The following is a 15468-nucleotide window of genomic DNA, read 5'->3' on the forward strand; positions in this document are numbered from 1 at the left end:
AGAGACCTTGATAGAGATTCTACTCCAGTCCCCAGCACTGAGGCAGATCTAAGTATTTTCTAGACCATCCCTGACAGGTTGTTTGTCTAACCTGCTCTTAAAAACCTAATGTCCAACCTAAACCTCCCTTGCTGCAGTTTAAGCCCATCGCTTCTTGTTCTATCCTTAGGGGCTCAGATGAACAAGTTTTCTCCCTCCTCCTTATGACACCTTTAGATACCTGAAAACTGCTCTCATGTCCCCTCTCAGTCTTCTCTTTTCCAAACTAAACAAACCCAGTTCTTTCAGCCTTTCTTCACAGGTCATGTTCTCTAGACCTTTAATCATTCTTGTTGCTCTTCTCTGGACCCTCTCCAGTTTCTCCACATCTTTCTTGAAGTGCGGTGCCCAGAACTGGACACAATATTCCAGTTGAGGACTAACCAGCGCAGAGTAGAGCGGAAGAACGACTTATAGGGTCTTGCTCACAGCACATCTTGCTGCCAATGGAAATACAAATAAAACCTTCACAATGGTTTGAAGAAAGCTAATAAGCTGTCTCTCCGCATGTCCCTCCTCAGTCTTCTCTTCTCCAGAATAAGCAAACCCAGTTGTTTTCAATTTTTCCTCAGACCTCACGCTTTCCAAACCTTTAATAATTTTTGTTGCTCTCCTCTGGATTTTCTTCAGTTTGTCCACATCTGTCCCAAAGTGTGGTGCCCCAAACTGGCAGAGTACTGCAGTTGAGGCCTTATCAGTGCTGAGGCGAGCAAAAGAATTACTTCTTGTGTCTTGATTACAGCACTCCTGCTATACATCCCAGAATGATGTTTGCTTTTTTTTGCAACAGAATTACATTGTTGTCTCATATTTAGTTTGTGATCCACTATGACTCCCGGATCTTTTTCTGCAGTGCTCCTTCCTAGGCAGTCATTTCCCATTTTGTATGTGTGCAACTGATTGTTCCTTCCCAAGTGGAGTTCTTTGCATTTGTCCTTATTGAATTTCATCCTGTTATTTGAGGCGATTCCTCCAGTTTGTCAAGATCGTTTTGAATTCTAATCTTGTCCTCCAAAGTGCTTGCAACTCCTCCCAGATTGGCATTGTCCACAAACTTTATAAGTGTACTCTCTATGCCATTACTGGGGGTTGGGGCACATAACTTACCAGGAGAGGCTGAGGGAACGGGGGTTATTTAGTCTGCAGAAGAGAAGAGTGAGGGGAGATTTGATAGCAGCCTTCAACTACCTGAAGGGGGGTTCCAAAGAGGATGGAGCTAGGCTATTCTCAGTGATGGCAGATGACAGAACAAGGAGTAATAGTCTCAAGTTGCAGTGGGGGAGGTCTAGGTTGGATATCAGGAAACACTATTTCACTAGGAGGATGGTGAAGTACTGGGATGGGTTATCTAGGGAGGTGGTGGAATCTTCATCCTTAGAGGTTTTTAAGGCCCAGCTTGGCAAAGCCTTGGCTGGGATGATTTAGTTGGGTATTGGTCCTGCTTTGAGCAGGGGGTTGGACTAGATGACCTCCTGAGGTCCCTTCCAACCCTGATATTCTATGATTCTATGATTATCTAAATAATTGATGAAGATATTGAATAGAACCAGATTCAGGACACATCCCTGTGGGCATCTTCTTGATATGCCCTTTTAGCTTGACTGTGAACCATTGATAACTACTCTGTCAGTGTGTTTTTCCACAAGAGTAACCCATTAGCCTCCTTTGAAACCCACCTTAAAACTCTCCTTTGTTGTGATGCCTTAAAATTAAGCTGTTGGTATAGAGACCACTGCTGATCATGCTGTCTGTCTCCATCTGTTGTCTCCTGTCTTATACATAGCCCTGCTCCAAAGAGCTTACGATCTATCATTTGAGTCTGTGTTTATACGGTGCATAGCACCATGACGAGGGCTCCTAGGCACTACAATAATAATAGCTGGATTCATTTCCTAGCTCAGTTCCTCTGTGACCTTTGGTCTAATCATTTATTTGCTCACACCCCCTCCCCTTCTTTGTGTCTGGAGTAGTTTACGCTCCACCCCACTCCCGCCACACACGTACAGATAATGATAAAGAAAAATCAACATGCAACTCGCACTAAATGGTAAAACCGGGAAGGCCTTGATTCAGAGGCAACAATCCGTGGTAATAAGAGCAAAAGCAGAAGTGCGATGGATTGATTGATGCTTAGAATTCAGTGTGCAGACCGCGTCGTAGCTAGGGTGACCAGACAGCAAGTGTGAAAAATCAGGACGGGGTGGGGGGTATATAAGAAAAAGACCCTAAAATCGGGACTGTCCCTCGAAAATCGGGACATCTGGTCACCCTAGTCGTAGCAAAGGGATTAACATACAGATGGCAACGACTTTGTATCGTGCTAGGCAAGCTTAACAGAAATCCATCAAAATGCACAGCGCCACCTAGAGTCAAATGCACAGCACCATCTGAGGACCTGATCTGTCCGGAGGAATCAGCTTTGCTAGCTATTCACTGCTGTGGGTAAAATACGCACAGTACATTTTTCCCCCGCTAAAGCTTCTCACACACCCCCAGAATACATTCCGCACCCCCTCAGCCCTCTCCCCCCTCCAGTTTGAGAAACTCTGATTTATGGGGGGGGAATTAAAGCACCTATGTGACTCCTACTCACTTTCAGTGGGACTTCAGTTCCTAAGTCACTTAGGTGCTTTTGACAATTTTACTTAAGCGATTTCTCCAAGGGTCATCCAGTGACTTTGTGACAAAGCCACGAATTGGGCCCAGGTCACCAAAGCTCCAGTCCAGTGCTTCTACATAGGTAGAGCCCTGCAAATCTGCAGATATCCACTTTATAACCGCGGGTATCCGCAGCTGTGGATGTCCGTGGACCATGTTTGCAGATCACAGATTAGAACCAGATGTAGGGTGACGAGACAGCAAGTGTGAAAAATCGGGATTGGGGTGGGGGAGGAGGGGGTAATAGGCACCTATGTAAGACACAGTTCTAAATATTGGGACTGTCCTTATAAAATCGGGACATTTGGTCACCCTATGCAGATACAAATTTTGTATCCACGCAGGGCTCTATAGATAGGAAGCTTATCTTGCAGGTGGGGGACCAAAAACCCATTCACCGCCTCTGCCCTGATTCTGCCACCAATGTGTCAGGTAGTATTAAGTGGGTGAGGTCCTGATGCACATTTCCGATCTCAAATAAACCCACCAGATTCCCAGGAGCCTATTTCACAGACATTCACACAGACAAGAAACATTTTTGGCTATGAAAACAAGCACAGATTGGATCTGAAATAGAGTGTTTCTGCCTGCAAAGGTAGAGAAAAAATACCTTAGAGTTCACTGACATATCCAAAGCCTCATGAGTTCTCTCCATCTGTCTCTATCTTCAGAGAAAGCTGGATAATTTTCTTCAAACCTTAGCGAGGATTTTATTTGTCGTCTCATTGTTTGGTAGGGAAGATGTTATTGCACGCAGTGTGTCAGTCCTGAACAGACAAAGAACGTAATACACTCTTAATTAAAGCAAATATTTAACTATACTCTAGTAGCTGTGTCACATGTTGCTACATTAAGCATGCGACGTGCAGTCTTAGTATCCGGGATCCTCCCTCTAGAGCAGGGGAGGGAAAACTACAGCCCACGGGCCGAATCTGGCCCGTCAGGGCTTTCAATCCGACTTGTGGCACAGCGGGGCTAAGGCAGGCTCCCTGCCTGCCCCGGCCCCGCGCCGCTCCCAGAAGCGGCCGGCACCATGTCCCTATGGCCCATGGGGGGCGGGGGCAGAGGGCTCCGTGTGCTGCCCTCTCCTGCAGGCACTGCCCCCCACAGCTCCCATTGGCTGGGAACAGGGAACCGCAGCCAATGGGAGCTTCGGGGATGGTACCCACAGGTGAGGGCAGCACACGGCGGAGCCGCCTGCCCCGCCCCACCCCCAGGAGCCACTGCTGGACATGCCGGGAGTGGCGCAGGGCCAGGACAGGCAGGGAGCCTACCTTAGCCCTGCTGCGCATTGCTGCCACCCTGGAGCTGCTCGAGGTAAGTGGCGCCAAGCTGGAGCCCCCACCCCAAACCCCTCCTGCACCCCAACCCCCTGCCCTGAGCTGTCTCCTGCCCTCTGCACCCCCTTCTGCACCCTGCACCCCTCCTGCACCCCAACCCCCTGCCCTGAGCTGTCTCCAGCACTCTGCACCCCCTTCCTTACCCTGCACCCCTCCTGCACCCCAACCCCCTGCCCTGAGCTGTCTCCTGCACTCTGCACCCCCTTCTGCACCCTGCACCCCTCCTGCACCCCAACCCCCTGCCCTGAGCTGTCTCCTGCACTCTGCACCCCCTTCTGCACCCTGCACCCCTCCTGCACCCCAACCCCCTGCCCTGAGCTGTCTCCAGCACTCTGCACCCCCTTCCTTACCCTGCACCCCTCCTGCACCCCAACCCCCTGCCCTGAGCTGTCTCCAGCACTCTGCACCCCCTTCTGCACCCTGCACCCCTCCTGCACCCCAACCCCCTGCCCTGAGCTGTCTCCTGCACTCTGCACCCCCTTCTGCACCCTGCACCCCTCCTGCACCCCAACCCCCTGCCCTGAGCTGTCTCCAGCACTCTGCACCCCCTTCCTTACCCTGCACCCCTCCTGCACCCCAACCCCCTGCCCTGAGCTGTCTCCAGCACTCTGCACCCCCTTCTGCACCCTGCACCCCTCCTGCACCCCAACCCCCTGCCCTGAGCTGTCTCCTGCCCTCTGCACCCCCTTCTGCACCCTGCACCCCTCCTGCACCCCAACCCCCTGCCCTGAGCTGTCTCCAGCACTCTGCACCCCCTTCCTTACCCTGCACCCCTCCTGTACCCCAACCCCCTGCCCTGAGCTGTCTCCTGCACTCTGCACCCCCTTCCTTACCCTGCACCCCTCCTGCACCCCAACCCCCTGCCCTGAGCTGTCTCCTGCACTCTGCACCCCCTTCTGCACCCTGCACCCCTCCTGCACCCCAACCCCCTGCCCTGAGCTGTCTCCTGCACTCTGCACCCCCTTCTACCTCTTGTTAATACAGAGATCACCTCTTTAAGCTCTTGTTAATACAGAGATCACCTCTTTAAGTTCTTAAAGGGCATGTGCTTAATTCCAATTGTTTTCATTGGGTTTTAAATACATGCTTAAAGGTGTTCACATGTGTAAGTGCTTTCCTGAATTGAGGTCTCAGTGACTCCAAATCAGACGTTCTCAGTTTGCACGTAACAAAAATGGTTTCCTAACCGCTGGCCCTGCAAACTCCTCATGGAATGCAGGAGTCCAGCTGGGTCCCTTCTGATTCTCACATCAACAACAACAAAGATCTCATCATCAGAATGTTGTTAACATTGATGATGCCCAAGAATCCAGCTCATTCTCCCATTGGCTCTTCAGCACTAACAGGTGTCGGTAACGGTAAAGATTTGTTTTAGTCACTACAGTTAGCAGATATGATTCTAAGTATTCATAGGGAGATGCTGTGCTAATAATAATGTTATGGTTTCACACAGCCAGGGTTCAGAATAAAGCTACACTTTAAAAAGCCTGCAAACCCAGTTACTCACTTCATTGTAATAGGCATTCAGATACTAGAGTGGTGTGGGACAGATAAATTCCTAGATATCGGAGGGGTAGCCATGTTAGTCTGGATCTGTAAAAAGTGACAAAGAGTCCTGTGGCAACTTATAGACTAACTGACATATTGGAGCATGAGCTTTCATGGATGAATACCCACTTCGTCGGACGCATGTGGTGGAAATTTACAGAGGCAGGTATAAATATGCAGGCAAGGATCAGTCTAGAGATTATGAGGTTAGTTCAATCAGGGAGGATGAGGCCCTCTTCTAGCAGTTGAGGTGTGAACACCAAGGGAGGAGAAACTGGTTTTGTCATTGGCAAGCCATTCACAGTCTTTATTTAATCCTGAGCTGATGGTGTCAAATTTGCAAGTGAACTGAAGTTCAGCAGTTTCTCTTTGAAGTCTGGTCCTGAAGTTTTTTTTGCTGCAGGATGGCTTCTTTTAAATCCTCTATTTGTGTGTCCAGGGAGATTGAAGTGTTCTCCTACAGGTTTTTGAATATTGCCATTCCTAATATCTGACTTGTGTCCATTTATCCTTTTACATAGGGATTGTCAAGTTTGGCCACCGTACATAGCAGAGGGGCATTGCTGGCACATGATGGCGTATGTAACATTGGTGGACGTGCAGGTGAATGAACCGGTGATGGTGTGGCTGATCTGGTTAGGTCCTGTGATGGTGTCGCTGGTGTAAATATGTGGGCAGAGCTGGCATTGAGGTTTGTTGCATGGATTGATTCCTGAGTTAGAGTTACTATGGTGCGGTGTGTGGTTGCTGGTGAGAATATGCTTAAGGTTGGCGGGTTGTCTGTGGGTGACGACTGGCCTGCCTCCCAAGGCCTGTGAAAGCATGGAATCATTGTCCAGGATGGGTTATAGATCACTGATGATGTGTTGGAGGGGTTTTAGCTGAGGAATGTATGTGATGGCCAGTGGAGTTCTGTTGGTTTTTTTCTTGGGCTTGTCTTGCAGCAGGAGGCTTCTGGGTACACGTCTGGCTCTGTTGATTTGTTTCCTTATTTCCTTGTGTGGGTATTGTAGTTTTGAGAATGCTTGGTGAAGATCTTGTAGGTGTTGATCTCTGTCTGAGGGATTGGAGCAAATGCGGTTGTACCTCAGCACTTGCTGTAGACGATGGATCATGTGGTGTGTCCAGGATGGAAGCTGGAGACATGAAGGTAGGCATAGTGGTCGGTGGGTTTTTGGTATAGGGTGGTGTTAACATGACCATTACTTATTTGTACCGTGGTGTCTAGGAAGTGGACCTCCCGTGTAGATTGGTCCAGGCTGAGGTTGATGGTGGGGTGGAAGCTGTTGAAATTGTGGTGGAATTCTTCCAGAGTCTTCTTCCCATGGGTCCAGATGATGAAGATGTCATCAGTGTAGCGTAGGTAGAGAAGGGGCGTGAGTGGACGAGAGCTAGGGAAGTGTTGTTCCAGGTCAGCCATAAAAATGTTGGCATATTGTGGCATGCAGGTGCCCATAGCGGTGCCCTGGTCTGGAGGTATATATTGTCACCAAATTTGAAATAATTATGCGTGAGGATAAAGTCACAGAGTTCAGCAACCAGTTGTGCTGTGGCATCATCAGGGATACTGTTCCTGACCCACCATCCTAGCCACCATGGATGTGGAGGCTCTCTACACAAACATCCCACACACAGATGGAATACAAGCTGTCAGGAACAGATATTAGGAATGGCAATATACCACACAGACCCACCCCTCACCCCCCCACCCCACCCCATAGCAGTAGATTATTTTGGCTATGTTTTCTCCTTTTGGTCACAAAGCAAAAATGCTGAACTGATCTGAAACAGATGCCTCTCTTTATTTGTGTAAACATATCATATAACGAGCAAAATCCAGGGGAAGGATGGTTTTCTAGTGAAGGCATCAAACTAGGAGTCAGGACTCCTGGGTACTTTCCCCAGCTCTGCCATGGCCTCCATGTGGATGAAACTTAAGTGGTGCATGGCTCTTGTGCTGGTCCTCTTCCGAGGGGTGAATTTCACCCTGTGTGACTTAGGGCAACTCAGTCTTTCTGTGTCAATTTTCCTGTTTGTAAGTAGGGTAAATAATACTGACCACCCAGCGATACTGAGGCTTCATTCATGTTTGTAAATCACTTGGAGATCTGCCTCTCTGGATGAGTGAAGTATCATTATTCATATTAGCGGTGGAAGAGGCTTCTAAGACCCAGTAATCGTCCCCTAACGAACACACACGCAGTAGGAATACAAAGCTTCTTCACCAACCAGATCATTATGCCACTGCATAAAGTATATACAGTCTGAAAAGATATTGTAAAAGCCGAAGGCCCTGATGGTGCAGTTGGATCCGTGCAGAAAGGCCTCTGTACCCACACAGAATTCCAATGACTTCAATCCGATCCACCCCCGTGGATGTGTTTAAAGAAGCCAGGACCTAAAATACTACCCGCTTTTGTTAAAAGTACCCACTCTTGTTTTTACTTTCGCTGCTGGGTTCAGTTGTTTTCATTCCTTTGGACTATAAGGCATACTTGCTGAACTGCCAAGACAGCGAAAACAGGGATTTCAGCCTTTTAAATATTGTTTATTAATGATATTAAATACAAACATTAAATTAAAAGCATGGGCTTTCAACAAAGACTGGTTTGAGCAGCACAGATATATTAAAATATTTTTGTTCTAAAATGTAATTATTTAGGTTTTTAGATTTAAGCATTTTATAAGCAAACCTGTATAATAATTATAATATCACCTAACTCTAGTACAGCACTTTGGGCTGTGCGTTCATTAGCAGTCCATACCCACACACAGCTGGGGTATATTGGCTCTCTGCATGGCTACATCTAGCTTTAGTGTGTTATTGCTCACATGAAGGGCCTGGTTCTGATCGCGCACAGTTTTTTACAATACTGTAACTCCATTGCCCTCAATAGATTTACTCTTGATTTACACCAGATCAGAATCCGGCCCAGAACCTGCAGATTAAAAACAGTGGTGACAGTCAAGGCTGTGAAACAAACCTGCTCCAGTCTGAGAGCAATTCAAAGTTTCTCTGCTATAGTTAGTAGAATTAAGCAAGAGGATGGAAAGAATTTGAAAACTGGGCTATGATCAAAGGAAATCAGAACCATCATACCCGTGTAGCATTTTCACAGCTGGCAAAACCAAATGCTTCAGAGAAAGGTACAAGAACCCCACTCCTCTCTCACTCACACCCACACCCACTCACACATCCACACAAACTCAGAACTTTCCACTAGGGCTAGGTCCCAGTACACTTGGTGTCCAATTTGTGTCATCTGTCTGTTTTTGATCATAAGAAACTTAAAGTAGGGACCATGTCTTCTATTGGCTCCTGCAGAGCAGCGTTTCTCAATCTTTTCAGGTTGGCAATGCCTTACTCTGAGTCAATTTTTGGACCAGCTTATGTTTACTAAAAAGAACAGGAGTACTTGTGGCACCTTAGAGACTAAGGGTACGTCTACACTACAAGACTATTTCGATTCATCTTAATTCGAATTTCTGGAATCGACCTAATGAAGTCGAAGTTGTGTATCCACAATAAATACACTAATTCGACTGTGTGAGTCCACAGTAACGGGCGAAGCGTCGACTTTGGAAGCGGTGCACTGTGGGAAGCTATCCCACAGTTCCCGCACTCCCCGCCGCCCATTGGAATGCTGGGATTTCCCACCAATGCATGCTGGGGGCGGGGGAAATTGTGTGGAGGGTGGTTTTGGGTAACTGTCATCATTGAACCGTCAATCACGCCCAGCATCCCTCCCTGAAAGCGCCAGCTGGCAATCTGTTCGTGCACTTTTCTTCTCAGTGACAGCGCGGGCGCCACAGCACTGCGAGCACGGATCCCGCTGCAGTTATGGCCGCTGTCAGCTCCTCGCAACTTATCGTCCACCTCTTCCGCAGTCAGCTGCTGAGAAATTTGGCTAATTTTCAATGGTGCTGCGAGCAGTGGTGGACCATGGGGGACGTTTTACCAACATCAACGTCGGGTGGCCAGGCAAAGTTCATGACGTGCGTGTTTTCAGGAATTCTGGTCTGCTTAGACGCCTGCAGGAAGGTAGTTTCTTCCCGGACCACAAAATAACGCTTGGGATGTGCAGATGCCCATACTGATCTTAGGGGACCCAGCCTACCCGCTAATGCCCTGGCTCGTCACGCCCTATGCAGGCACCTTGCACAGCGACAAGGAAGTCTTCAAGTACCAGCGAGCAGCGAGCAGCGTGACCTGTGACTGTTCAGTTTCTTCACAGAGAAGCTGAACCTGCCCCTGTTTCTTTACCAAGTTACTGTTGACTAGCCTCTGCAGTTACATACCCCGTCCACCCCGCTTCCCCAACTTCTAACACACATTTAAAAATTAAAGTACGTGCTCCACTGTAGCATTACAACGGTGTCTTTATTGATGACTTTGCGTTAAAGGGTTGAAACTGGGACGCACACTGTGCTGGGTAGGGTGTGTGGTCATGTAAAGACCGCCTCTAAAGTCGAGGTTTGACATGCTCCCGCTCCCAGACCGGTCAGCAGTGCCGGACTGGTTGTTTCAACGGATCCTGCCATCCCTCCTTTTTTGGACTCTGTGTGCGGGGGCTATGTGGCCTTGTTGCGGGGGAGGACGGATACAGATTCCTCTGCTGCGTGGCTCTGCGGTCCATTACAGGGACCGTTGCATGACATCTGTAACACCCCTCCCCCGCTACAAATGCACGTACCACCCCCAACGACAGAAAACCTGCAAACCACCTCCCATACCAGCTAACCGCCTACTGACTGCACTGTGTGTGTGACATGCTGCTGATCCAGCCCCCGTCTCTGTACCCTGCTAAAGGTGACTGTCCTATGCATTACACTACCCCCTCAACCACCCAACGACCCACCCAAGACATCTAACACAGCGTTGTGTAAAAAACCATGACGGAAAAAGTAAGTAACAGAAAACTACTTTTAATAATCAACAACACAGTAAGGGAAGGACTTTTCAAAATGTAGTGACTGATAGCTTTTGGGTAATTTAACACTGTCCTGTGGTGCAGTGACAGTTTTCACGGCCCCTGGTGACCCTCCTTCTTGTTATTTTTGATGAGGGGGGGATTGGAGTTTGAGGCGGGGGTGGGCGGTTGCAGATACAGTGCAGGGGGGCTCTGTCTTCCTGCCTGCGGTCCTGCAGAACATCGACAAGGCGCCTGAGCGTGTCCGTTTGCTCCCTCATTAGTCCAAGCAGCGTTTGAGTCGCCTGCTGGTCCTCCTGACGCCACCTGTCCTCCCGTTCGCAGAGTGAGCGGTGCTGCTGACTGAGGTTCTCCCTCCACTGGCTCTGCTGGTCCGCCTTGGCTCTGGAGCAGCCCATAAGTTCAGCAAACATCTCGTCCCTTGTCTTTTTCTTACGCCTTCTATTTTGCGCCATCATCTGTGAGGGGCATGGTGCATCAGGTCGTGATACAGTTGCACCTGTGTGATGTCAAAAAGGTAGTGAATTTCTTACAATGATACATTTTTTAAACAAAGAAACATAGTCTACTCGGTGTCTGTGAACAAGAGTATGCACAGCACCTGTCTCATGCGCACTCACTAATGGAAAGTTCGATTTCTCTGAATGCGCTTTCATTGCCTGGGGTATTGGGCTGCAGAGCAGAGAACCTTTGCAGGAAAGAAGAATTTGTGTAGCAGCAAGGCATGGTAAGCCAAACACTTTTGGATTCATAGAAGTGAATGTACAGCTCTGTCCTCTTGATGCAGGCAATCCTGAAAGCATAAACTCGGCCCCTGTTGCACCCCCTCGCGGCTGTTCACTGGGAAAGATCCCTGTATGCTGCCACTCTGTAGACTGCAGCACGTGGCTGTTAAGTGAGGCTTCTTGTTATGCAAAGGAACAGTTAAGCGCTCCCATTACTAATAGTACCCCAATTACTCTAATTTCATGCAGGAGTGTGCGAGAGAGATCACCCCGAGGAGAGTCTCACGGGCAGAGAGAGCGCGCATGCTGGAAGAAAGCCACCACAACCCAGGGGCCTACTCTGCCATGCTCGTGAGGGCAATGGTCCCGGAGTTCCAGCTTATAGCATGGCAAGGCAAAGTGTGCTACCTCGGGGCACACGATAAGCTAGCTCTGCCAAGGAACCTCCTGCATAGACTTTCAGATTACCTCCAGGAGAGTTTCCTGGAGATATCTTATGAAGATAAAAGTTCCATCCCCCTGTATGTAGACCTTCTGTTCTCCTAATGTCTCTCCCTGTTTAATTACTAAAAAAATGTTAACTCGTTGGTCTTAGCTGCTTATAATAAATAAATGTTAACTTGTTTAAAGCACTTACGGACTGATCCTTCTCCCGATTCAGGGTCCGTGGTAACGGCTGGGGAGGGTTGGTAGGGGATCTCAGTGAGGGTGAGGAAGAGATCCTGGCTGTCGGGGAAAGCGCCGTCGACTGCCTCGTCCTCCTCATCTTCCCCGTCCGCGAACATCTCCGAGGAACAGTCCGTCGACACTATCCCATCCTCAGAGTCCACGCACACTGGTGGGGCAGTGGTGGCAGACCCACCGAGAATGGCATGCAGTGCCTCGTAGAAGCGGCATGTCTGGGGCTGGGCTCCGGAGCGTCCATTTGCCGCTCTGAGTTTCTGGTAGCCTTGTCTCAGCTCCTTGACTTTCACGCGGCACTGCATTGCATCCCGGCTGTATCCTCTGTCTGTCATGGCTTTGGAGACCTTCTCGAAGGTCTTTGCATTCCGTTTGCTGGAGCGCAGCTCCGAAAGCACAGACACATCGCCCCACACAGCAATCAGATCTGAGACTTCCCGGTCAGTCCATGCTGGGGACCTCTTTCTAGTCTGAGATTGCCTGGACTCCTCTGCTGGAGAGCTCTGCATCGTTGCCGGTGCTGCTGAGCTCACCCCGATGAGCAACCAGGAAATGGGATTCAAACTGTCCAGACAGGAAAAGGAATTCAAATTTTCCCGGGGCATTTCCTGTGTGGCTGGTCAGAGCATCCAAGCTCCGACTGGCGTCCAGAGCATCAACAGAGTGTTGCACTGTGGGATAGCTCCCGGAGCTACTAAGATCGATTAGCATCCACACCTAGCCTAATTCGACATAGCCATGTCGAATTTAGCGCTACTCCCCTTGTCGAGGTGGAGTACCGAAGTCGAACTAAGGAGCCCTCTATGTCGAATTAAATGGCTTCCTGGTGTGGACGGGTGCTCGCTTAATTCGATTTAACACTGCTAAATTCGATTTAAAGAGCTAGTGTGGACCAGCCCTAACACATTTATCTGAGGATAAGCGTTCCTAGGCTAAAGCCCACTTCATCAGATGCATGGAGTGGAAAATACAGTAGGAAGAGATATATATACAGAGAATATGAAAAAATGGGAGTTGCCATACCAACTCTAATGAGTTAAAGTTGGTATGGCAACCCCCATTTAGAGTTGGTGTGACAACCACCATCTTTTCATGTTCTGTGTGTGTGTGTGTGTGTGTGTATTTTCCACTGCATGCATCTGATGAAGTGGGCTGTAGCCCACGAAAGCTTATGCTCAAATAAATTTGTTAGTTTCTAAGGTACCACAAGGACTCCTCGTTCTTTTTGCTGATAAAGACTAACACGGCTACCACTCTGAAACTTTTGTTTACTGTAAAAGTAAGAGTAAAAAAATGTATCCATGGTAACAATCAGCCTGTGTAACTTATTTGTGAGCGTGATTTGAAAGGTTGACAGAGAATATTTGACCTTGAAGGGTAAGAGTTTGCAGGGAATGAGGGAAGCCGGATTTTCTTTTGCTTTAGAGAAATAAAATTTGCAACACCTCATGACTCCCCCTACCCCCATTACCTATTCTGACCCTCTCTGGGGGTTGTGACCCGTGGATTGAGAAACACTGTTGTAGGCATTTAACAAATAATAATACAGCAAACGTTCTGCTGGTGAACATGCCCATTTCATAAATATTTGACGCAGGCCCCCACGTCAGGAATGTATTGAAGTATGTACTTAAGTCCATCCCTGTTCCACAGCGCACTTGTTGTGGGAGGGATAGCTCAGTGGTTTGAGCATTGGCCTGCTAAACCCAGGGTTATGAGTTCAATCATTGAGGAGATCTGGGGCAAAATCAGTGCTTGGTCCTGCTAGTGAAGGCAGGGGGCTAGACTCAATGATCTTTCAGGGTCCCTTCCAGCTCTATGAGATAGGTATATCTCCAAAGCACATGCTTAAGTGCAGTGAGCCCTTTTCTGAATAGGGTTGTGCAGCTGAGTTGTTGACGTATTCCTAATTATCTTCAAAGCATTAGATTGCCATTAACTATTTCTCCCAGCAACTCTGGGTAGAAGGGAAGTATCATTATTCCTATTGTACAAATGGAGGGATTGAGGCCGTGGTTTTAAGTGACATGGCCAAGGTGTCATGGCAATTGGCTGAGCTGGGAAGAGAACTCAGGAGGTCCATACTTGTGTTCTGACCACCAGAGCACACTTCAGGCTCCTAGCAAGTTCTCAGGACAGCCTCTAGCATTGTAAAGTTTGGGCATCTCTGCGACAGAGCAAACCTAAAGGCCAGGTCAGATATATTGCACCCAGCAGAGGGCAGTAAGGAGTACATGCTCACGGACACACTGTCCTAGCCAGAGACATTTTTCACGTTAAGCAGCAATATTTAAAATATTGTGGTGTGATCTTTAGCGTTATATATTTTTCCCTCTTGGCTTGTATTTTTTTTCATTTCAGAAAGATGCAGCACGCCAAAGGAGGTCAACAACGCAGATGTTACGGTCGGCAATAATAATTTGTTGAATGCCAGCCTCCGGTACACATGCAAAGATGGTTACAAAAGGAAAGCTGGGACATCCAGCCTCATTGTGTGTGTAATGGACGAAGTCACCAAAATGCTCCGTTGGACAGAGCCAAATCTACGTTGTATTAGTAAGTAACTGCTGTCAGGGTGGTATGATGCTGCTGTGCTTAATGCTATGAAGAAATGTAAGGAATGCAATGTCAGAAAATTATGTGCAGAAGGGTAGACAGAAGTGACTATCAGTTAGAGGACAATGATCATTCTATAATTGTGCTGCACTGGGATGATACTGGGTACAATTGATCCCTGGGTGGATTTAGATGTGGCTATGCCCACTTACACCAAGGATGCGTATGGTCCATTGTGTTCAGCAAAATATGAACTAAGGGCCAAATTCTGCAACACTGACACTGAGTAGCACCCACTCATGCAAATAGTCCCATTGATCTCAGTGCTCAGGGGAGAAAGCACTCAACCCAAGCAGGATTTGCAGAACCTGGCCCTCTATAAGTAGGTGAGAGGGATGCCTATGCAGTGTAAAGTGGTCTCAAATGTTTGTGCTTGGGACACAAGGAGAGATCCAGCGCAGATTTAGGATTTGGCGTGGAAATCGAAGCACTGGCCAGTCTGATATGGTGTCCTGACTCTGGCAGCGGCCGGCATCTGGATGTCAGAAAGGCAAAAAAAACCTTCCAGTAATGCACCTAGACAATTACGCCATGTTGTGGGGAAACCACTGCTGGTTTGTGAAGCACCTGAAAAATTGGACTCCATCTGAGAGGCCGTGGCCTCCCTATTCTGCACCTCTCCACACGGTCGCCGCATGCCTGATTCCCCCAAGTTCCTCAACACTCATGTGGGGCCCCGTCTAAAGCCCACTGGAGATAATTGGGGTCTTTCCATTGACTTAATGGAGCCCCACACTGCAAAGAAAGGTATCAGTGTGTTACATGCGGCTCTCAAGACTGAATGGCAGAACAGTACCAGCTGCCTGCTAGCTATCTTCGATTTTTAGGTAGAGAGACGAGGTCGAGGAGTTCTACCTTGCTAGGGCAAAGATAATTCCGGTTGTTGTGTTGGAGCAGTGTGATCTAGTGAATAAAGCAGGGACTGGAGTC

General features: G+C 48.4%; 1 protein-coding gene across 1 annotated transcript in view; it reads left to right on the plus strand.

The window, feature by feature from the left end:
• The window catches only part of IL15RA (interleukin 15 receptor subunit alpha), an 82397-nt gene that overhangs the window by 40506 nt on the left and 26423 nt on the right, over nt 1–15468 (plus strand). Inside the window, exon 2 of the mRNA XM_045028574.1 lies at nt 14284–14478. Within this exon, the coding sequence (XP_044884509.1) occupies nt 14284–14478 (195 nt within the window). The remainder of the gene's footprint in view (nt 1–14283; nt 14479–15468) is intronic.

Source organism: Mauremys mutica, chromosome 1, assembly GCF_020497125.1.
Source record: "Mauremys mutica isolate MM-2020 ecotype Southern chromosome 1, ASM2049712v1, whole genome shotgun sequence".
Lineage (NCBI taxonomy): Eukaryota > Metazoa > Chordata > Testudines > Geoemydidae > Mauremys > Mauremys mutica.